This window comes from Protopterus annectens, chromosome 2.part2 (assembly GCF_019279795.1).
Source record: "Protopterus annectens isolate FY-2018-M chromosome 2.part2, PAN1.0, whole genome shotgun sequence".
NCBI classification, from domain to species: Eukaryota; Metazoa; Chordata; order Ceratodontiformes; family Protopteridae; genus Protopterus; species Protopterus annectens.
The window spans coordinates 466,113,649-466,138,784 of record NC_056730.1 but is presented as its reverse complement, the minus strand read 5'-3'; the positions used below and the strand labels follow the sequence as shown (position 1 = coordinate 466,138,784).

Sequence of the window (25,136 nt, the reverse complement as noted above, 5' to 3'; positions counted from 1 at the left end):
GTGGAGAAGCGAACAGATCTATGTCTGGAGTTCCCCATGACACTGTCAGTTTCTGAAATACATGAAGATCCAGTTTCCACTCGTGGGGATCCATGATTTGTCTGCTTAACACATCTGCTAAGGAGTTCTGTGCTCCTGGCAGAAACCTTGCCTGAAGAGTTAGTTGCAAGCGTAGCGCAGTCTCCCATAAAATCATTGCTTGCCTGCATAGAGGATAAGAATGTGTTCCCCCTTGCTTGTTGATGTACCACATGACAGTTGTGTTGTCTGTTAGAATCAACACCTGCCCTGGAAGAAGTAACTCCTTGAAAGCCATTAATGCAAACTGGACTGCTAACATCTCCTTCATGTTGATATGTAGATGCTGTAGTCTGGCAGGCCACTTGTCTTGTATCCACTTTCCATTTAGATGAGCTCCTCAAGCAAGGTCCGAGGCATCTGTCGTTAAGATCTGACTTGCCTCTGGCCGGGTCACAGAGAGTCCCTTGTTTAGGTGACATTCCTGAGCCCACCACAAGAATTCTTTTCAAGGCAAGGTATTATTTGAATGACAGTGTCCAAATCCTGGCAGTGCTGTGTCCATACATTTTGAGATACCACTGTAGCTTCCTCATATGCAGTTTGGCATTGGGAAGCACCAGAATACAAGATGCCATGAACCCTAATGCTTGAAGGACTGTCCTTGCAGTCAGCACGGACTGATGAGATAGTTGATGGAAGTAAAGTGACAGACTCTTTTGTTTGTCCGGGGTTAAAAAGGCCATCTGGGCTGCTGTATTCAGTCTCACACCCAGAAAGCACATGTCCTGAGAGGGTACTAGACTGGACTTTATTTCGCTCACAGAATACCCTAGGCATCTTAGCACTGCTATATCATATTCCAGATGTTGTCGAAGGTCCTGCTTTTCTTGAGGCAGAATCAGGCAGTCGCCCAAGTAAGGATAGATTTGAATTCCTTGAAGCCTGAAGTAAGCTATCACTGGAGCCAGAACCTTTGTGAATACTCTGGGCAGTAGATAAGCCAAAGGGCAATGCAGAGAACTGATAATGAGAATTTCCAGCTCGAAACCGCAGATACTTCCTGCAACTTAGCCTTATAGGCACATGAAGGTAAGCTTCCTTGAGATCTAAAGTTACCATCCAGTGATCTTTGCCCAGCAGAGGTAAAAGCTGTTGTAACGTCAACATCTTGAACTTGGGAATGTCCAAAACGTGTTGAGGAGAGATAAATCCAAAATTGGTCTCCACGTGTTCCCCTTCTTTGGTACAAGGAACAGGCGAGAATAAAATCCTAGGCCCCTTTCTGATACAGGGACTGGCTGAATGGCCCCTATCTGAAGTAACTGAGAAACTTGCTTGTGAGCCTCTTTTCTTTGTGGAGGAGGAACGTCTGGCATGCCTTTGAAAGGGGCATTGTATGGAAATAAAATCTGTAACCGTGGTGAATGATATCCAGCACCCATTTGTCTTGAGTAATTAAATCCCAATTTTCTTTGAAAAGAGACAGTCTTCCTCCCAAAGGAGCTGCCAGACGGGAATCTGCTGGCAGCTGAAAAGACAGGTCATTGGGTCTGTTTACGAAAGGACTGACCCCTGCCCTCACCAGAAGTCTGAGCAGGTGAACTCCCTTGTCTAGGCCTAAAAGAACCTTGAGCCCTGCCCCTACCACGTCTAGACCTACCCCTAGACTGGGAATCATAAGCAGGATATGTCCACCCCTTAGCAGGCCAATTTCTACTAAACTTTGGTGGCTGCACCTGCAAAAATCTTTAACAGTTTGCATAGACTTAGCTTTGTCCTCCATTTTCTTTAAAACTGCTTCCACAGGCGATCCAAACAACACATCAGACTGTAAAGGAGCATCCAAAATCCTTGTCTTAACATGCTCAGCTAAATTCTGATCCTTCAACCAGGCATGCCTGCGAAGAACAGAACTGGTAGCAGCCACCCTCGAGGAGGCCTGTACAGCATCAAAACCACATTGCAAAGAATGCTTACCCACTTGTTCAGACACATGAACCAAATCCAGCAACTCTTTACACTCAATACCTTCCGCCAAAGCATCCACCTTAGATTTCAATTGTGAAAGGAGATAATTCTGATATTTTAGCATGTGAAACTGACAATTCAATGCTCTCATGGCTAGAGTGGAAGAAGTATACACTTTCTTTCCCCACCTATCCAAAGCCCTTGCCTCTTTATCAGTGGGAACAGGATTTTTAACCACAGAAGCCTTAACACCTTTAGGCCCTTGAGAAATTGTTTCTGGGTCCGCCCTAGGACTCTTAAACAAATATTTATGAGCTTCGGGCACCCTATAATACCTATCAGGCTTAACAGGAGCAGGAGGCAAAGAGTCAGGGTTCAGGGAAGCCTCTGCAAAAACATCTTCCACCACATTCAACACAGGAGGAATAGCTAAAGGCCTATGCTGGGGTAAAAACAAGAATTCCCTAAGCCTTTTCCTGCAATCAGAGTAATCCTGGCCTTCCCATTTAAAGTGCTCCCTCATGGAATGCAGAGTCTCTGAAAATGAGAAATCCTCAGGCGGAGAAGCTGTAGGAGTGGAATCATCCACATCAGAATCAGAATAAGTAGGATACTCCTGCATATCTTCCACAGAAGATTCTGAAGCCTCTGAACACTGTTCAAAACTATCAAACTCCGGTTCCACCCTAGGCCTCTTATCAGGCGGGGGCATAGAACCTCTAATCATAGTAATCAAATCCTCTGCCATTTTAAGCATATGTTTCTTAGGTACAGAACCCGAAATGCTAGGAGAAGCCCCCACAGAAGCTGAACTAGGCCTACCTCTCAAAGAAGTTTTGGCAACAGAAGGAGAGGCTCTAACTACCTTGGGAAGAGAGGGAAGAACAGTCACCTGAGAAGCCCCCTCAGCCTGGCCTACCTCCTGAGAGGGCACATCCTGTAATAGTATAGTTTCAGCCTGGGACTCCATGGAAACTCCTGGCAAAACCTCCGGCTCCACTGAGCCTTCTAAAGAACCGACGTCCGGGACTGCCGGTTCATCAACCCTAGGCTTCACTGTTTTATCCTTGCGCTTCTTGAGGAAGCGGGCGCCGGAGCATCCGACGGCATTTTATAATTGCAACGCTTCCCAAACACTAACCTGGCACAGTCTAACCTCCTCTTAATAGTGCGTTTGTTAAACCTAGCACAAGAGCGGCAACCAACAACGTCGTGCTCAGGCCCTAAACAAGGTATACACAAGGTATGATAATCCCTATGAGGTATCTGTTTCCCACAAGAAATACAGTTATTCACTTTTTCTGACATCCGGTAAAATACTGAGGCAAGAAAAAACCAAAATGTTCCCAACGGGTACTTAGCCAACTCTGTTTCGGTCTGAAACTCCGGTTTCGGAAATATTTCAGAACGCCAACCTGCACTCGCAAAACTGCTTCTGCATCGGACCATGCGGCAAAAAAGACAGAGGATATGACGTCGGTCATGCGAATTAGTACCCTGACATACTGACGTCAGTCTAATGCGCCCTGACCGACGTCAGCCTTATACTCTGGTATTCGGGCCGACTGGACGCGGACTATACCCAATAGTCAGGACTGCAGCAATGGAAGACGAAGAACATCAGAACTATAAACAGTAGCACATCTTCTTGCTAGGCAGATACACACATGGCAGAGGGCTTGTATACTGAAAGGCATAATAATGTGGCAAGACTTTTGCACTGGGGATTGTGCAAACATTACAGTACTGAAGAAGCTGAGAAGCACTGAAAACAGAAGCCACGACACGTTATAGAGAATGATGAAGTTTATATTACATGGTGTGATACCCCTGCACTGGCCCAGTAATCAAGGAGCCTCAATCCGCACCACTAGCACCAGTGAGGGACGTGCACATTGGGAGGATGACAAATGTACACAAAGTAAAGTACATTTTCCCTTAAGAGAACACAGACATCACAGTCAGTCTGGGGCTGGTTTCTCCCTCTCTCTCCAGATCCCTAGTAAGACTCCCCATTGGCACAGCTACAGGGTTAAGATCTCAGCCGAGTGGTCAGCCCAAAACCTCCAGCACCCTCTCTGTCCAACCAGTGCTTCATGTCCCTGCCCAAGTAGCTCTAAAATATATACACACACACACACACACACACACACACACACACACACACACAGATTTGATTTATATGTAGACACACAGACACTCCTGGGGAAGGCTGGCACAGGTTCACTAGCTATGCCTCCTTCTGCTCAGACTATACGGTAGTACCTCCTGCCACCATCCACTACTTTTCAGCTACTATAAAGGCCCTTACAAAGGGTGCCAAATTCTATTGTGTAATGTTACTATTATCCAAATGGTTAATGTGTCCAAGACTTTAAGGCTATTTAAGAGTGGCCTGTACAGTGTTACCAAATACATGCAAGTACTAAGAGCCTAAATATTTCTAAACAAAACCAGCCACAATTAAAAAGTTTAAATATATTTAATAATAAATAATAAAAGCACAAGACAATTCTCAATAACTCAATACAGTGACAAGAGAGTTCAGAATCACAGGAAATACTCTTAAAACAACATTGGAGGACAGACTCACATAAATACAGAAAACATCTAGACTGATCTTACTATTTTCCTATCTCTAAGAGAAATACTATGATCTAAGTCTTACTTAGAGAGCAAGGCAAGTGCTGGTGAGATGTTTACAGGTCCAGAGACAAATACAAAATGCAAAGACTTTCTCTGTGATAGTTCTTAAATAAATAATACACATTACTGCTGGGTTAGCTAGATGACATCACTATTTGACACTTGCCTCTAGCTCCCAGGCTAAACAGACACCAACAGAATTTAACATGTCTCTATGAAAAATACTTCTCTCTTAGAAGCTAAAACTACATTTGCACAGGCATACAGTCCATATACATTTCTGCTCTTTTCCAGCAGGGTGCACTGTGGTTACATTTTTGAAGCTCAGCACATAACACACAAGGCACTTACATTTGTAGACAAGCCTATGGATCATATTAATATTTACAATGACAGAATTATTTACAAAATTCTAGCTAGCTGGGCTGGCAGCCTTCACACATGGATCACTCATTACTAACTGTTCAGAAAAAAGATGCAAGAAAACCAGACATAGTCCATGAAAAAAGGCAGAAGTAGCATTGATCACTGAAAACTGCTACACCCAGTGATTACAGTGTCTTATGTACAGAGGGACACAAAGTCATAGAATACTACGATTTGCAGGCAGAAACAAGGGCGTTATGAAGAAGGATACCCAGGCAGTTTCATTAGTAGAAGGAGCAATGGGTCTCATAAAAAAAAATTACAGTCACATTTAGATATGCTACCAATACATGCAACTCCACATTAATTACAGAAGAAGTCAATTCTATGCAAATTGTGGGTACTCAGAACAGCACTTTTGGCTAACATCAAAGACTGAAACAATACTAATTTCACAAACTTTAATCATACTTTCATTTAGGAATGGGGTCCATTCTCATCTTCTCATCATGGTATTAGAAGCCCAAAAGACCTGGAGAAATTAAACCCACAAGCATCTTCTTTCAAGTATCTTGCTCTCTCAACTTCCACCTACATCTTGATACACAAAAAATAATCCCATAATTTTCTGGGCACAAAAAATATCTCCCTTTCCTCACACACTCCACCAGGTCTGCAACAGGAAAGGGAATCCTACTCCCTCAACTCAAATTCAGCCTCTCTCTCTTACATTAGCAGCCTCAAATTAAAATTCAATCACTAATCAAAAACTAGAAACCAAAATTTTTTACACACTTCCCAAGAAATGAACACCAGTGCAAAACACTAAAAAGGGCAATGTGGCTTCCAGTTAACCAAAGAGCAAACCTTCTCCTAGGATCTATCCTTTATGAACATCTCTCCCTCCTTTAACAAAACTAATAAGATACCACACACCAATGTACAATCTAAGAAATTAAACCACTCAGGCTGTAAACCACAAATGCCACAATCCAAGCCATGCATCTCTTACCATGCATTTTCAAGTCTTAGTACCATACATTCTTAAGTCTAAGTCCCAGACTGTCAGGAGTATCTCCCACCTGAAATTAAAGACATCTTCTTATTCCAAGTTCCATTCTCCACTAAAAACACATTTAGTTAAACAAGGAGTATGTACCTGTTTACTCCTCAGGTCACATCATTTAAGTCTACTTTCTTCTCCACTCCAACTCGACCACTAAGATTCTTTTCACATCTCTACTTCATAACTTCTGAAATGTTCTGAAACTTTTGAACATACTGGAAATCAATACACTGAATTTACTGTGTATCCTAAGGACTATGCTACAATTGCACTGTTTTACTGCCACTTATGTGTTACTGCATGCTTGCCCATTTTTGTATGTCTGGTTCAGTTTTTCCCCTGGGCTGAGACTGAAACTGATCAAAAATGATCAGTGCTTTACCCTGGTAAGCAATTTAAATAATAAATAATTAAACACAGTACTTTGGCCTTATTTATTACTGTGAGCAACCATGGCAAAGAGGGTAGGGGGCTCACAGCATTTGGCATGGAAGTTAAGTGTGTTAGCTGTAACTCCTGAGGTACAGGGTTTGAATCCCCTCAGGCTTCATTTACCTAATGTGTGACCTCATGGAAGTCACTTAACCAGAAACTGCTGCCAGGTTGCTCCTGAAAAGGGACTGTGTGTCCAGTGCCCTACTTGGTTAACAAATGGGTATTTATTTATTTATGCATGCCTCTCTCTTGGACTGCATCATTAGCATGTCTCACGGCCACACTGAAAGCCTACCACTGTGGTACTGCATGTTTTCACACTGCAGCATTGTGGCAGGGTTGCCTCTGAATCAGAAATGGTCACCTAGCAGTAACCCTTCTGAATCGGGCCGAAAGCATTTCTACAGAGGTTAGAATATGGACTAAATATAATTTCCTTGCTTTTCTCCCATAACTTCATACTGCTCCAAACTACTGAAAAAAAATGCTCACATTTATTCACTTGACCATCAACAAGGAGCATCACTCGATTTCATTATCCAAATGGCACAGGCTACCAGTGTCTGCTAGGGGTCTACTACTTCAAAATGCCCTTGTCATTAAATTACTAAATGGTACATACTGCCCACCCATTAAAAGCAGACTACTCAGAGAAAGATCAACCTTAAACCCCATACCCCCTCCCCAGCTCAAACATTGCAACATTAACTAGGCCCCCATTTAGACTAGCTTCTACAGAAAAATGGTGCTGGACCAGATTTCCTGCTTCTTTTTGGGGGACAGAGGCATAACCAGATACTCACTTCCACAGAAGACTACCTGGTTCAGCACCCAGGCCTAGAAACAGAGGGAAAACACTTAAGGAGAAGGGTGTTTCTAGAATGGTGCACCACTGGTCACTCACATTAAGTATGCAAATTAGGCAGTTAGCTTTATTGTTATCACAGAATAAGAAGCTAGATGCCCAATAAATGTCTCTCCCTGGGCTGATCCCCTCTTCTTCCCTGTGGAACCTGAATAAATAAGACTGATTTTAACTGTATCACACACACACACACACACACACACACACACACACACACACACACACACACACACACACACACAGTCATTCTGATTAACCACAAAACAGTTCTAGCCACTCACTCTCATCCTCCCCCACCTGCTTCTTCCAGCAGGCAAGACGGTGTTTAAACTTGGGTAGTCTGTCACACTTTGGGCTTTATCCCTCTGTGCCACAAAGTCAACAGTTTAAGCAGTTTCTTTGATTAAATACTTGATATTTTTAGAAGCAGGACCATGTTTACTGCAAATTAAAGTTCACTGGTCAACTGGTCCATGCGATAATCTTTCCTGGTTCAACAAAAGAAAAGGTAACACCTCACCATAAGGACTGGTAAGAGCAATTTTCCAATAAATAAATTATATATGTAAATATGTATGTGTGTGTGTGTGTATATATATATATATATATATATATATATATATATATATATATATATATATATATATATATATATATATATATATATATATATATATATATATATGTGTGTATGTATATATATATAACATATATATATCTACATATGAGTGCTACAGAATCCTGAAAGACCAAAATCCTGAAAGTTCAAAATCCTGAAAACACACAGGATACCAACACTTACTATATTCCAGCACATACAGAAACAAATAAAACACAAACCATATTATTCTTCTCCAAGTATAAGCAGGGGGGCAAGCCCCCCCGCACCCCCCATGTGGAGGGATGCACTCCTCACACCCCCCCTGATACTTAAATATAACAACTCCAAGATTGCCCCCACACCCCCTGCTACTTAAATATAACAACTTTGAGATTGCGGAGTTGTTATATTTAAGTAGCAGGGGGTGTGGGGGCCCAGCCCCCCACATGGGGGTGCAGAGGGTAATATGTTTCTGTATGTACTTGTAATGGAATACAGTAAGTGTTGGTATCCTGTGTGCTTTCAGGATTTTGGGCTTTCAGGATTCTGTAGCACTCCCATAGATATATATATATATATATATATATATATATATATATATATATACACATACATACACACACACATACATATAATACATACATACATATATATATATATATATATATATATATATATATATATATATATATATGTGTGTGTGTGTGCGTGTGCGTATACATGTATTGCATAAATGCATCGTCTGCGCGTGCACACACACACACACACACACACACACACACACATACATACACACACTCTCTCATCTACTTGTGCTGAAAGCCCAGAAAGTCATCTGTTAGCTGAATTCATCTAATTCAAATTACCAAAACTTTCCCTGTAACACAACATTATAAAGCTGAAACATCCAACAAATAATGGCATGCTGCAATGGATAGTCACTGGTCTACACAACTACCTTGTTATTTTAAGTTACAAACTGTTAAAAAGTTGCAAACCCTGCAAGTAACGCACTTCACTCTTGCATGTATGTTTAAAAGACTATTTGCATACAGAATATGTTACACTTACAAACACTGCATTACACCCTCGATTTGTACTGGCCACAAGACAACCTTCTGTTGTTGCCATGGGAACCTGAAACTCTTTGCCATCCAAATGAAGTGGCCCAGCCACACCTACAGGAATAGGCATATATCCAATAATATTTTCACAGCATGCTCCCATAACCTAAAGAAAAAGAAAAAGAAAAAGAATTGTGTGGGTGGTGTCAAGTTCTTGGAGATTGTCTATGTCAATTACTTCAGAAGTTCTTATAAAGAGAAAACAATAAAAACTACTCAACAATTAAAGTCACAGATGCCACAAGCTGCAGCAGAAATGTAAAAGTCACATATGTTGAAATCACTGGAAGCCACAATGGCATATTTCTTTGTACCACTAAAGCAAACAAATCCAGCCTGTTCTCTAATATCATAGGAAAAATATTAAATTCGGTCATGGAGTTTTGATCTGCAGCCTTTATCTCAAATAAATGAGTGTTTCAGCATGATGTAACAAAAGAACTCCTATAAAAGAACTGTTTCATGATAGCAACTTCTTTAAATGACACCTATGGTAAATGGATGCACAACTAGTCCCTAGCATCTCTTGCATTTAGATAGTCTGCTGTATAAAGTAATGCCAATAATATCATGGTTTTGCAGCTCCTGCTCACCTTTTATTTATTGACATTTGTTTACCAGGAAAGTCCATTGGGCCGAGGGAGTGAGCACATCTTCAGTGGAGGCCTGGGGAGAAAAGCTCCAAAATCACAACAACACTTATAATATAACGTTTCAAAAGTATCAAACATTTAAATAAGCAAAAATCCAGTGTTTCATAAAAACAAATTAAAGTCAGCAAGATCCATAAATTAAAAAACAGTCATAAGCTTCTGATTCTATGTCAGTTACAGATGATTTGAAAAATAAGATGCAGATAAGTAAAAAAAGAAATGCAAAGTTTCATAGGAAATCCAATATGCAATAGTTTCAAAATGAGATGCAATTAGTTACAGAAGGAGTCACATAAGAAAACTGTCAAGTCAAACGATTGTTATAAATTTACTAGGTAGCTCCCAGTGATGACAGCAAGAGAGAGAGAGTAGTTAGAGAGGCAAGATAGTACAGGGGCAAGATTAGGTCTGGAAAAAAGAGAAAAATCACGTGATGGCATCATGTGGGGTAGAAGGGGCATTTGAGCAATTCCAAATCCAATTAGAAAGGAGATGTTTATGTACGGCTGCGGATAGAAGACGGAAAGTTATTTCATAATCTGGCAATGATCAAGGAGTATAAAAAGTTTTCCTGTAGGTAGGTTTGGTTTATTAATTTGAAGTAAGTATTGGTGTTTTGATTGTAGTGGCCTAAGGGGGGGGGGGCTATAGTGGGCAAGTAAGGAGCTAACAGCAGGGCAGTCTTGTGGTTTATGGATAAGTTTATGTAAGGTAGTTAGCTGAAGGAGTAATAGGTAGCGAGGGAATTCGAGCCACTGAAGTTTCCTTAAGGCGATGCAATGATGAGAAGACTGGTGACTACTTGGAGCAAATTTGGCAATCTTGTTGTAGCAAGATTCGAGTTTTATTTTCAAGAAGACTGCAAATTAATTAGCAAAGGTGCACCATAGGTTAAAAAGAGTAGTTTTTACTGCAGTGTTCAGTTAAAATAAAAAATACTGATCTGAATGACTTTAAACACAGTTTGTTAGTTTCTTCTTGCTCTCACATGCTGAATATGCTGCAAAATCTAGAGGCACACTAACAATATGAAGCTTTTATTGCCAAAGCTACAAAATAATTTTATGCACAACATTTAGGCTAGAAAAAGAGCAGCACAGTGGTGCAGTAGAAAGCATGGTCACTTCACAGCAAAAGGTTGCCCAGTTTGATTTTTGGCCAGGGTGCCTTCTGTGCAAAGTCTGCATGTTCTTCCTGTGTTTGTGTGGGTTTCCTCCATGTGCTCCGATTTCCTCCCATATTCCAAAAAACATGCAGTAGGTGGATTAGGTATTCTAAATTGGACATAGATGTGATTGTGCATGCAGGTGCATGGTATGGAAGAACAGCTGTGGCATGGTCAGCCACCTGGTGGTGTGAATCCTGGCTCTAGATGATTGTCACTGACACCTTGGCTGCTCCCATGTGCAAAAATGTGAAAAAGGGGTTGTGGATAGATTTAAAGTAAAATAAAAACATGATGGAGATTCTGAAACCTGAGGAAAGGCTCAAGATCAATTTATTAATTCACATACAAGAGTAGGTTAGTAATTCTTTAAAATACTGAACTAAAATTTACTGAAATGTGAGCATTCCTCAAATTAACTTACCTTCAACAGGGCACTCTGCACTGGTAGCAGAAAAGGATGGGGCAGGGCACTCTTCTGATGACTCTTTTTTTCAACACAACATTTTTAATCTCTGTTTTCAATGAACAAGGATTTGTCTGCCTTCTCAACAGCAAACACAAAGACAGGTCAAGAACTGGTTCTTAACCCCATACTTCCCAGTTTTGGTTAATGGAATCTGAATAACATACACATGAAAGACGAGCACAGACCACACACATGAATTTGTTATACAGAGATAAAAATGCCAGACACAAGTAGAAAGCCAACATAACAGCAGGAAGGAATCCATAAACACACAGGAAAGCTCCTCAAAGGTCAACTGATTACGTAAGTATTCATAGATCTGAGAGGACTCTTGAAATGGGTACTGGAAGTAGTGGCAGCTCTGGTGGAGTAACCACACACTGCACTGCACTGGTGAGTGGGTGTCCAGACAGTCAATGAAAGTAAAAATGGCAAGAAAAACATTCAAAACACATCTAGACTGCCCTTCTTAAGGAGTGCTTAGTAATGGTTAAGGACAGAAACGAGCTATTGTTCTTCTGCAAGTTAAGCATCCTTCACAGGAAAAATGGGAATTGTCAGCATAAATTCAGGGTACAAGGGTTTTCTCTTTTCTGGATTCAGTTTCTCAGGAAGAAAACTGTAAGGTGGATAGAATGAACAAGACTGCTCCAAAAAAACTTCTTCTATATGCTTTTTGTCTCACCATTAGACAACCATCAGCTTTCCGCTAAATGCTGTATCCACTCATTCTCAATCAGTGACACCATGGTCACTAACTTAGGCTAGGAGGGACCCATCATCCAGACGCTTTAGCGGAGGGACCCATCATCCAGACGCTTTAGCTTGACTTAGCCCTGGCTGTCTGCAGACCATCATCTTTCCTTGCAGCCTATTACCCATCAAATAACTTGACAGTCCCGTGGAACAGATCATCCCAATGAGCAGGCCAAGTGCCTCAGGATAGGGCTGATATCACAATCAGTCCTCCCTTACAGCCTTGGCATCCACTGAATTGCTCACCACCTTCCCTACTAGTATCACTCCTCCAGTCCATCCTTGGATTCACAAAAAAAGCCCTCATACAGCTGGGCATTTCTTAGCCCTAATCTCTTTCTTCTATGGCTGATATTCATATTTTCATAGGCAATTAGGCAATCAGTGTGCAGACCATTATATGCATAACCAAAAAAACTAAGTAAATAAATAACTAGTTGAAAGTTCCCTCTAGCCTCAAGGAGGTCAAGACAAGACAAAGTCCAGGGGAGAATTTCAGCTGCCCGTCCAATTATCATGGTTTATCTTGCAGGTGGGAAGGGTGCTACTCTGCTTGGCATGTAGTGCAATTTTGTTACAGTGCTGAGAGATAACATTGGGATATGAATCTATCATGCTGTGTCTTACTTATCATGATGATGAAGATTTAGCTGCAATGATTATGACACCTGGATACACATTCTTTGGGAAGGTAAAGAACTTTAGGACTTCAGATCTGATAGCCAGTCTATTTCTGACAAGCTCTTGCTAGTCTGACTTATTTTGAACCTCCCAGTTCTACTTTTAAACACCATTTTTTTTATTAAAGAGTGGCTTAGGAACAAAAGTGCTTTAGTAGCACTGCTATTGCCAGCTGCTGCCAAAAGTTTTCATTAGAAAATGGAAATCTAGGTCTTCAACTACAGAAGCAATAAGCTTATCAGTACTACATACATTTACTCTGCTGAAACTATTCCTAGAGACAGGGAGTTGGAGAGAAGAAACACTTACAAATAAATGGATTCTATAGGTCCTAGAAATGATGTTTTAGTTTCCTAGGGGGCATGTTTCCAGGAGTCATCAGAATCTCAGATTATAGTTCCGGAATGCCTGAGGACTGTTCTCCCTATAGCTTAATATACTGCAGGGCAACTTAAAAAGAAAGAAAGTACAGTTGTGTACACTTACCATAAATATAGATGTTCGAGTGTATTCACTGTTGCAGTCATTACATTTGGGTAATCTGCTGGCAGGTTGCCCTCAGTCAGCCTGATTAACAAAGTCTTGGGTCCTGCGTTGGTTGCTGTCCCTTCTTCCATGACGTCAGGTCGTCAGGGGTATAAAACATGCGATAGACGTCATTACATCAGTTTTTCTTGCCCCAGATGTCAGGTACCCCCCCCAATGGGGAGCAAATAAACATAAAAACACAAAGGTATACCTCCAACAAAAAGCAAATACACCAAAAAGGCTTTTAAGCATAGTAAAGGACAGTAGAGGTATAGCCAGAAGAAGTTAGGGGGCTGGAGGGAGGGTAACCAGGACTGCAACAGTGAATACACTCGAACATCTACATTTATGGTAAGTGTACACAACTGTATTATGTTTTTTGTGTTTCATGTTGCAGTCATTACATTTGGGAAGAGTCCCAAAGCTATGGTTGGGAGGCTGGAGCTAAAGAGCATTAGGAGCGGCTATGAGGCCCTGCAGAACTGCAGTGGCAAATCCTGCCCTGGATTTAGAGTAGAGTGGCAGATGATAGTGCTTTGTAAAGGCGTGCACTGAACTCCAAGTAGCAGCCTCTAAAATGTCTTTGGTTGGTACTCCCCTGAGAAGGGCTGCTGAAGTGGCTGCAGCTCTTGTTGAATGTGGCCTAATGCCCTTAGGCACTGGCTTGCCATGTTGAAAACAGCAGAAACGAATGCAGTGGCCTATCCACTTTGAGATAGCCTTTTCTTGTGATCCTGCATCATATGCCACTAGTAATTGCTCTGTCTTCCTGAAAACTTTGGTTCTGTCCAAGTAGAATCTAAGCTGTCTGTGTACGTCCAAGGAATGCAGAATTCTCTCCCCCTTGTTCTGTGGATTTGGATAAAAAGTTGGCAGATGAATAGTTTGGTTAAGAGCCACACAGGACACAACTTTAGGCATAAATGTCGGGTTTGTCCTCAGAGAAACCCTGTCTGGATAAAACATGATAAAAGGTTCCACAGCCATGAGTGCCTGTAGCTCTGAAACTCGTCTTGCAGAAGTTATTGCTAGGAGCAGAGCTGTTTTCCAAGATGAAAACTTTACATCAGCAGTAGCAGCTGGCTCAAAAGGAGGCAGGGTGAGTTTTTCCAAGACATAGTTGAGGTCCCATGCAGGTATTGGCTCCTTGGAGGCCTTAAATTTTTGGCTCCTCTGAGGTACTGCTTTAATAAAGGATGAAAAAAGATTGGTGGCTCTGTATTGTAATGAGTCGAAATGGCAGAGGCATGAATTTTAATTGATGAAAAAGATAGGCCTTTGTCCAGCATCTCAGTTAAGTATTGCAAAATCTGAGGAATATTTGGTACAGCTGTATCAGTTCCTTGTGCCTGGTTCCAAGCACAGAATCTCTTCCATTTTCCAGCATAAGATTTTCTAGTACTAGGCCTTCTGGCTTCCAAAATGACATCCATCACAGCTTTACTGAGAGGTGTGTTTTGTATGATTACATTATCCACCATGCTGCCAGGTTTAAAGTCCTGAGTTGGCTGTGCAGGATCTGATTGTTTTGCTGGGACAGTAGATGGGGTATCTGAGGTAAGGTCCAAGCTGGGCATTGAGACAAATTCCTTAGGATTGGATACCAGTACTGGCGGGGCCAGTCTGTGGCAATCAGTATCATCTTTGGCTTCTCCTGTCTGACCTTTAGGAGTACCTTGGGGAGCAGTGGCAGTGGAGGAAAGGCATATACTGATAGGTTTTTCCAGCTGAAAGATAGGGCGTCCATTTTCCATGCTTGTCTGTGACAAGTCCTTGTGCAGAATCTTTTTAGTTGGTAGTTGTGAGGGGAGGCAAATAGATCTATGTCCGGGCATCCCCATTTCCTTGTTATCATGCTGAAGACTTGTGGATCCAGCTACCACTCGTGGGGATCCATGAGGTTTCTGCTTAGTTCGTCTGCCAGAGTATTTTCCTTTCCTGGCAGGAATTGTGCCTGCAGATGTACTTGGTAAGTCAATGCTGTGTCCCACAAAGTCATGGCTAGTCTGCAAAGGGGGTAAGAATGTGTGCCCCCCTGCTTGTTTATATACCTCATGACCGTGGTGTTTTCTGTCTTTATCAGTAGTTGTCCCGGATGAAGTAGGTCCTTGAAGGCTGTCAGGGCATTTTGAACAGCTAGCATCTCTTTTTGATTGATATGTAGATGCATTTGTTTTGAGGACCATGTGCCCTGAATGCATCTTCCTGTCATGTGGGCCCCCCAGGCATAATCTGATGCATCTGTTGTTAGTGTCTGCCTGACTGGGGTAATGTGAATGGCTGTCCTTTGTTCTGGTGACAAGCCTCCGCCCACCATCGAAACTCCTGTTGCAGGCAGGGAATGAGAGTAATCATTGTCTCCAAGCTGTGGCAATGTTGAGTCCAAACACTTTTTAGGTACCATTGAAGTTTCCTCATAAGCAGTCTTGCATATGGAATTAGTAGGATGCAGGATGCCATGAAGCCCAAAGCCTGCAGAATTTTTCTTGCAGATAACTGGGCCTTTGTTGCCAGCATCCTGAAATAGGTAGTCCGTTGCCTTTGTTTGTCTGGTGTGAGATAAGCCATCTGGGCAGTTGTATTTAAGCTTGCACCCAGGAATATTATCTCTTGAGAGGGTACTAGTTTTGATTTCTTTTCGTTGACTGTGTACCCTAGGCATGTTGGAAGTCTTTTCACAAATGCCAGATGCTGCAGAAGAATGTCCTTGTTCTCTGCTTGAATTAGACAGTCGTCCAAGTAAGGATATATTTGTATTCCTCTTTGTCTGCAGAATGCAATAACTGGTGCCAGGCACTTTGTAAAGACCCTGGGTGCAATAGATAAGCCAAAGGGCAGTGCAGAGAATTGGTAATGCATTGAGCCAGCCTTGAATCTGAGGTATCTTCTGCATGATTGTCTGATTGCGACATGCAGGTATGACTCTTTTAGGTCTAAAGTCACACGCCAAGCATTCTTGCCCAGCATGGGCAGAAGCTGCTGCAAAGTTAACATTTTGAATTTTGGTATATCCAGGAATGTGTTCAGAATAGATAGGTCCAGTATTGGTCTCCAGGCCTTGTCCTTTCTGGGTACCAAGAACAGTCTTGAGTAAAATCCTTGTCCCTGCTCTTGCTCTGGTACTTGTTGAATGGCCCCCATGTCCATGAGGGATGAGACTTGTTTTTGTGCCTCTGCCCATTGATATTTTGGCAGATCTGGCCAGCCGTTTGCCTTTGGCAGGGTATGGAAATGGAACTTGTAGCCTTGTGACACTATGTTTAGAACCCACTTGTCCTGGGTTATAATGTGCCAGTTTTGAGAAAAAAGTGCTAATTTTCCCCCTAAGGGTGCTGCCAGGAGATAAGTGCTTGGTGAAGGCAGGGGGAAGTCATTGGGACTGTTTCCTGTAAGGTTGTGATTCGTCTTCTCCAACTTTGGAGGTAGAAGCACCCCATTGCTTTGACCTGTATGAACCTTGCACCTGGGATCTGCCTGTAGGGCGTCTGGATCTGCCCCTTTGAGGTCTGTCTGACACAGGAAAGGAGCAATTCTTTGTAGGCCAGTGTCTACTAAACCTAGGTGGCTGTACTTGTAGAAAATCTTTGACAGTTTGCATAGATTTAGCTTTGTCCTCCATTTTCTTTAACACCTCTTCTGCCTTAACACCAAACAAGGTATCTTGCTGTAAAGGTGCATCTAATAATTTAACTTTCACATGATCAGGCAGATTTTGTTCCTTTAACCAAGCATGCCTCCTAATTACAGAACCCGTAACTGCGGCCCTGCAGGAGGCCTCCAAAGAATCAAAACCACATTGCAAAGTATGCTTTCCAACTTGTTCAGCTGCATGCAATAAATCCTGCATTTCCTTGTTTTCTGCACATTCAGAGTTTTAACATTTTCTGTTTAAGCAATAGCATGACGGTGCTGATATTTGAGCATATGAAACTGACAGTTTAAGGCCCTTATAGCCAAGGTAGCAGATGTGTAAACCTTTTTTCCCCATCAATCCAGTGCCCTAGAATCTCTGTCAGAGGAGGTAGGGTTTTTTGCAGCGGAAGCCTTAGCTCCTTTGGGACCCTGTGAAATAATCTTGGGGTCTGCAGCAGGGTTTTTAAAAAGGAATTTATGAGAGTCAGGAACCCTGTAATATCTATCAGGCTTAACAAGAGCTGGAGGTAAGGAGTAAGGGGTAAGACTAGACTCCGAAAACACATCTACAATGTCTAACACAGGTGGAATGGCTAGAGGCCTGTGTTGAGGAAGTAAAAGGAAATCTCTGAGCCTCTTTTAGATTCTGAAAAATCTTGGCTCTACCAGTGGAAATGCCTCCTCATGGTATGCAAGGTTTCCCCAAAAGAATAGTCCTCTAGAGGAGAAGCTGAAGGTATAGATTCTTCAGCATCAGAATCCTCATAGGGGGGAAGAGAATATTCCTGATCAGAAGAAATAGAAACCTGATCTGAAGATTCATAGTCAAGTCTTTTAGCTAGGCCTCTTATCAGGAGAGGGATGGGAAACCCTGATCAAGGTAATCAAGTCTTCGGCCATTTTGAGCATCTGTTTTTTGGGCATAGAGGCCTATCCACGTGGCTCTTGAGTTTGTTTCTTTGCTTTAGGAGGTGCTTTAGTCTTTGCCTTTGAAGGTGAAGTCAGTTTAATGTAAAGATGTTTAGGTGTGAATACACCCTCAGAAGCCGGTGCCTGCTCAGCGGCTCCGGACCCATCTGAGGGAATAGTATCCGAGGCTCCAATACCTCGAGTTTCCAGTGGCATGGCCGACTCCACATGGGAGTCCATACCGGCCTGCGACTCTAAAGTAGCAGGTGTCAGGGGCTGTGAAAGTGCCTCACTGAGAGCCAGCGAACCGACAACTGGCTTATGAGAAGCTTCGTCGTCGGTTTTGGGCCTCGGTTGTTTATCTCTCTCCTTTTCTTTGCATTTTTTTGTGAACTCCGGTAGTCAGATGGCTATCCGATGACATTTCTGGATAATTAAACCGGCGTCCAAAATAGTTTAAAGCAAAATCATACAGACGCTTAATAGTGCGTTGGTTAAATCTAGCACAAAACTGACAACCAGAAACGTTGTGATCAGGGCCTAGGCAAGGAATGAAAGTCCTTATGAGGTATTTGCTGTCCACAAGAAATACAATTATTTACTTTTTCTGACATCGGTCTGCAGCAAAAAAAAAGTTTCCCCAATGGGGTACTTAGCTTTATTGAAGACTTAGGATTTGAAATTCGAACACTAAAATCTCAGGAGTCGGCCAACCGGCACTTGCGAACTGCTTCTGCTTCGGGCACTGCGTGGCAAGAAAGACAAGAAAATGGCATCGGTGGCATGTTTTATACCCCTGACAACCTGATGTCATGGAAGAGGAGACAGCAACCGAGGCAGGACCCAAGACTTTGGAATTCAGGCTGACTGAGGGCAACCTGCCAGCAGATTACCCAAATGTAATAACTGCAACAGTGAAACACGAAGAACATCTCCAAGTAGCAGCTTGTAGGATGTCCCTGGTAGGAACACGTCTGAGAAAGGCTGCAGAAGAAGATGCAGCCCTGGTGGAGTGAGATCTAATCCCCTGGGGGATAGGTTTTCCATGGTGCTTATAGCAGAAATGAATGTAATGGCTTACCATTTAGAAATGGTTTGTTTTGAAATAGCCTTCCCCTCTGCCCCTGCAGCAAATGCTACCAGCAGTTGTTACGATTTTCTTCGAAGTTTAGTCCTGTCCAAGTAGAATCTAAGTTGTCAGTGCACATCCAAAGAATGCAGAATCCATTCCCCTTTGTTCTGTGGACTGGGAAAGAAAGTTGGCAAATGAATGGACTGACTAAGAGCCACACTGGATTCCACCTTAGGCATGAAGGATGGATTGGTCCTGAGTGACACCCTGTCCGCATGAAAAATGATGAAAGGCTCTACTGCCATAAGAGCCTGTAATTCAGATATCCTTCTAGCTGAAGTGATTGCTAAAAGGAAAGCTGTTTTCCAAGAAAGAAATTTTAAGTCTGCAGTAGTAGCTGGCTCGAAAGGAGGCAGATTGAGTTTCTCCAATACAAAGTTAAGGTCCCAGGCAGGGGTTGGAGCTCTCCTGGATGGTCTTAAGTTTTTGGCCACTCTGAGGTACTGCTTGAACAGTGGATGAGAGAAGAGGCGAGGTTCTGTGTTATAATGAGCTGAAATGGCTGAGGGGTGGATTTTAATGGAAGAAAAGGACAGACCCTTGTGAAGCATTCTCGCCAGTAGAGCTCTTTTGAGTGTGTACCTTTAACTCCTAGTAGGCGTGGCTTCAGCATTTAAAAATTTAAGTTATCACGTTACATTTTTAACAAATATCCATTGACAGAGGTCATATATCAATACAACTGTGTTTGCTATCATGTATGCTTCAAGATAAAATTTTCCAATACCTTGTATGTAACATGGTTTTGGAATTATTAATGCAAATATGAACAGGCAATATTTGACGCCTAGAGGAGCAGTAGGGTGTAACTGCAGAAACGCCTGGAGACGTCACTCGGCTGTAAGCAAAATCTGAGGTAAATTGAGCGCCGCTGTGCTCATCCCTTGAGGTTGGTTCCAGGCACAGAATCTTTTCCATTTTACAGCATAAGATTTTCTAGTACTAGGTCTCCTTGCCGCTAAGATGACATCCATCATAGGTTTGCTGAGGGATGATAAGGGTAAATTTAAGTGATTAGCCAGGCTGCAAGGTTCAATGTTGGAAGCTGAGGGTGCAGAATTTGGTTCTGGTGAGACAGCAGGGAAGGGGTCTGAGGCAGGTGCCATGGAGATAACTGTGACACACTGCGCAGGAGGGGGTGCCAGTGTTGGAGCGGCCAGTCTGGAGCAATCAAGATCATCCTTGGTTTGTCCTGTTTGACGTTTAGTAGAACTTTGGAGAGCAGAGGCAGCGGGGTGAAGGCGTAGACTGATAGGTTTTTCCAGCTGAAGGACAGAGCATCCACTTTCCAGGCTTGTTTGTGGGGAGTCCTTGTGCAAAACTTGTCCAACTGGTAGTTCTGGGGGGAGGCAAATAGATCTATGTCTGGGCTCTCCCATTTGCTTGTCAACATGTTGAAAATCCTTGGTTTCAGTTTCCACTCGTATGGGTCAATGAGGTTTCTGCTTAGTCTGTCTGCCAGTGTATTCAATTTTCCTGGCAGGAATTGAGCTTGTAGGTGCACTTGCTAGCTCAAGGCTGTGATCCACAATGCCACGGCTAGTCTGCAAATGGGGTAAGAATGTGTACTCCCCCTGCTTGTTTATGTAACACATAACCGTGGTGTTGTCCGTCTTTACCATTAGTTGTCCTGGAAGAATGTAGTCCTTGAAGGCTGACAGAGCATTCTGTACAGCTAACATTTCTTTTTGATTGATATGTAGGTGCATTTGACTTGGGTTCCATTTGCCCTGAATGCACTTCCCTGCCAGGTGTGCCCCCCATGCATATTCTGATGCATCTGTAGTTAGGGTTTGGGTGGCAGGGGGTAGTGTGAATGGTAGTCCCTTGTTTTGGTGGCAGGTCTCTGCCCACCAGAGGAACTCCAGGCGTAGGCAAGGTATGATAGGAATCATTGTTTCCAGGCTGTGAGAATGCTGACTCCATAGACTTTTTAGATACCACTGTAGTTTCCTCATATGCAGTCTTGCATATGGAATTAGAAGAATGCGTGAGGCCATGAACCCAAAGCTTACAGTATTTGTCTTGCAGATAGCAGGTTTTTGTGGCCACTTGCTTGAAATAGGTTACCAAATGAATTTACTTTTCTGGCGTGAGGTAAGCCATCTGGGCAGTTGTATTCAAGCTTGCTCCCAGTATTGTAATTTGTTGACAGTGTACCAGATGTGATTTCTTTTCATTTATGGTGTACCTCAGACAAGTTAGAACCCTTTTTACAAACACCAGATGATTCAAAAGTATGCCCTAGCTTTCTGCCTGAATTAGACAATTGTCCAGGTATGGGTATATTTGAATACTTCTTTGCCTGCAAAATGCAATAACTGGAGCCAGGCGCAGTAGACAAGCCAAAGGGCAGTGCAGAGAACTGATAATGCGTGCAGTCTGCTTTGAAGCGTAGGTATCTTCTGCAAGATTCCCTGACTGGGATGTGCAGGTATGCTTCTTTTAAATCTAGTGTTGTCAACCAGGCGTCTTTGCCTAGCATAGGGAGTAATTGGTGAAGAGTCAGCATCTTGAATTTTGGAATCTCCAGAAAGGTGTTTAGAGTTGACAGGTCCAGGATTGGACGCCATGATTTGTCTTTTCTGGGTACCAGAAAAAGTCTGGAGTAGAAACCCTGTCCCTTTTCCTCTTCTGGTTCCAGTTGAATAGCCCCCATGCTTAAGAGGGGAAAATACTTGTTTTTGAGCCTCTGCCCACTGATTTGGGGGCAGATCTGGCCACCCATTTGGTGTTGGCAACATGTGGAAATTAAATCTGTATCCCTGGGACACTATATTTAAAACCCATTTGTCCTGGGTTATGAGTTCCCAGTTCTTTGCATGAAGAGCAATCTTTCCCCCCAAAGGGGCGGTCAAAAGAAAAGTGCTTGGGAATTTTAAAAGAAAGTCATTGAGACTGTTTACCATAGGGGGGTCTCTTATTTCCAGATTCGGAAGTGGAGGCCCCCCACTGCTTAGTTTTGAAAGTCCCCTGGGTTTGGCTTGAGAGGACCTGGAAGGGACTGGAAAGGACCAATTCTTAGTAGGCCAGTGCCTACTAAATCTCGGAGGTTGCACTTGTAAAACATCTTTAACAGTTTGCATAGATTTATCTTTATCTTCCATCTTTTTAAGAACTTCTTCAGCCTTGTTGCCAAATAGGCGGTCCTGATTTAAAGGAGCATTCAATAATTTAGCTTTAACATGATCGGGCAAAGATTGCTCCTTAAGCCAAGCATGCCTTCTAAGCACAGACCCAGTAACAGCAGCCCTGCAAGAGGCCTCTAAAGAATCAAAACCACATTGCAAAGTATGTTTTCCAACTTGTTCAGCAGAATGCATTAAGTCATGTAAATCGTTATTTTCCACACAGTCAGGAATCAAAATCATTTTCTGTTTAAGCAGTCCAATAATATGTTGCTGATACTTTAAAATATGAAATTGGCAGTTTAAAGCTGATTGCCAAGGTTGCAGAATTATAAACCTTTTTACCCCATCTAGCAGTAGAAGCCCTAATGCCCTTGGGCCCCTGAAAAATAGTCTCTGGATCTGCAACAGGATTTTTGAAAAGGAACTTGTGGGACTCAGGAACCCTGTAGTATCTGTCAGGTTTACTAGGAGCAGGAGGCAGGGAATCAGGGGCCAAACTGGATTCCAAGAACACATCATCAACAATGTCTAGTACAGGAGGTATAGTCAAAGGCCTATGCTGAGGTAGAAGATGGAAATGCCTAAGCCTCTTTTTTGAATCAGAAAATTCCGGGCTTTCCCAGTGGAAATGCTCCCTTAAAGTATGTAAAGTTTCCCCAAAAGAAAAATCCTCAGGAGGGGAAGCAGAGGGAATATAATCCTCTGCATCAGAATCCTCATAAGTAGGTATGGATAAATCCAGGTCATCAGAAGAGTCAGAAGCAACAGAATCCTGATCAGAAGATTCATAGCCAAGCTCAGCCCTAGGCCTCTGGGGGGGGGGGGGGGGAGTTGACTACCCCTGATTAGAGTTATTAGATCTTCAGCCATTTTTATCATTTGTTTTTTAGGCATAGGGGCCTGAGCATGTGGCCTGGGTGTCGATTTTTTAGACATGGATTGAGATTTAGGCCTTAGTAATGAAGGAAGTGTCGATTTAAAATGCAAGTCTGTAGGCCTGAATACACCCTCAGAATCCGGTGCCTGCATAGCGGCTCCAGACCCATCCAAGGTAGAGACATCCGCGGGTTCCATAGTTGAAGTATCTCATAGCATACCGGACTCCGAATGGGTCTCAGTAGAGGCCTGCGAATCATAAGTAGCAGGTTATCAGGGGCTGGGAAAGCACCTCACTGAGTACCGGCGAACTGGCGACTGGCTTAGGAGAAGCGTCTTCGGCAGTTTTGGACCTCGGCGGGCTGTCTCTGTCTTTATCTTTGTGTTTTTTCAGAATCCCAGTAGTTGGATGGCTAACCGACGACATTTCTGGATAATTAAACCGAGAACCGAAATATTTAGAGGCAAAAATATACCGATGACAGATAGTGCGCTTATTAAATACAGCACAAAACTGACAGTAAGGTACATCGTGGTCAGGGCCTAGGCAAGGAATACAGTACGAATTAAAATCTTTATGAGGTATTTGCTTTCCACAAGTAATGCAATTATTAACTTTTACTGACACTGGTAAGGAGCAAGAAAAAGTTTCCCCAACGTGGTACTTAGCTTTAAGTCGAAGACTTCGGTTCTGAAACTCGAAAATGAAAATTTCAGGAGTTGGCCGACTGGCACTTGCAAACTGCTTCTGCTTTGGGCACCGCACAGCAAGAAAGACTGATGTAATGGCTGCATGTTTTATACCCCTGACGACCTAATGTCATGGAAGAAGGGACAGCAACCAACGCAGGACCCAAGACTTTGTTAATCAGGCCGACTGAGGGCAACCTGCAAGCAGATTACCCAAATGTAATGACTGCAACAGTGAAACACGAAGAACATCAACAGTTAATGGCAGGGAAAGAGGATTTCTCTATCATATTATATTCCATCTAAAACTAATATTGTGGAGCTTAAGATATTTTTGGAGAAATAATTAGCTTTCAGCAGTGAATATTATTTAGGGGTAGGGACTGGAATCAGAGTTGCAACAGTAAGGAAACTTCAAAATACTAGAAAAGAAAATGTAACAAAAGAGGGTAGATTTCTGAAAAAAAATACTTGGAATAGAAAATAAGAATTTACTAGCAGAAACTTAGAATGTACATATCATTACCCAAGGTACAATAATTGGGCTACATAAGACAGGAATTATATTTTCCAGGAGCATGGTTACTTAATCAAAACCTCTGAAACACATTCAATAACTACTTCATATTATGCACCAGTCAAGACAAAGATAAAGATGGAGAGTAATGAAGTTAAAATGAGACCCTGACGCTTTCCAAGGAATGGGTAGTGGAAATTATTTGACATTTAATAGGTAAGACACACATTTTTTCATTATGGAATGATCTACTTTATATATCGAAAAACCACTTACTTGAACTTCATAATATTGAGACCACTTCTGTGAAAAGGCATATTATCGAACTTCTGGAATATTGCAATGTCATTACCATGGTGAAAAAACAAACAGAAGCAAATCAAACCCACCCATGTAGGGGACTGCCCCCACACCCCCCCAACTAAAGATACCAACTCCAAGATCGCATTACAGTGGAGAAAATAGCAAAGTTCCCCATGGTTGCTCAGTGGTTAGTTTCCCAGAGTGGCATTGCAATGTCTGGGTGTTCGATTATATGCTGTTTCACTGAAGTGGTCTAGATGTTGTGAAGTTTGAGTAAGTGTTTTTTCGATTATATAAAGTAGCTCTGAATGGACAGCTAGGGGGTGGGATAAAATGACAATTGAGTTTAAAAATCTAATTGAGATAAGAGAAAATAAATATGGTGACAAAGTAATAGGAATTACTTAGAGGGACTGACAGAGGTTAAACACTGCAAAAGAAGGGGAATTTCACAGAACAAGAAAAGAAGAAATTGCTGAGAGCTAAAGGATCATTATAAGAGTATTTGGATAATTTGAACAAGTTCAGAAAGGTAACTTAAGAAGCAAGTATTTTTAGATAATACCAGAACATAAAAACACAATTACTTCTGTAACCAAAA

The 25,136-nt window shown here is 42.3% G+C and overlaps 1 protein-coding gene across 1 annotated transcript in view; it reads right to left on the bottom strand.

Moving 5' to 3' along the window:
• Positions 1-25,136, bottom strand: part of HMGCR (3-hydroxy-3-methylglutaryl-CoA reductase) — a 1,147,080-nt gene that overhangs the window by 300,548 nt on the left and 821,396 nt on the right. Inside the window, exon 13 of the mRNA XM_044064441.1 lies at positions 9,040-9,198. Coding sequence (XP_043920376.1) covers positions 9,040-9,198 — 159 coding nt within the window. The remainder of the gene's footprint in view (positions 1-9,039; positions 9,199-25,136) is intronic.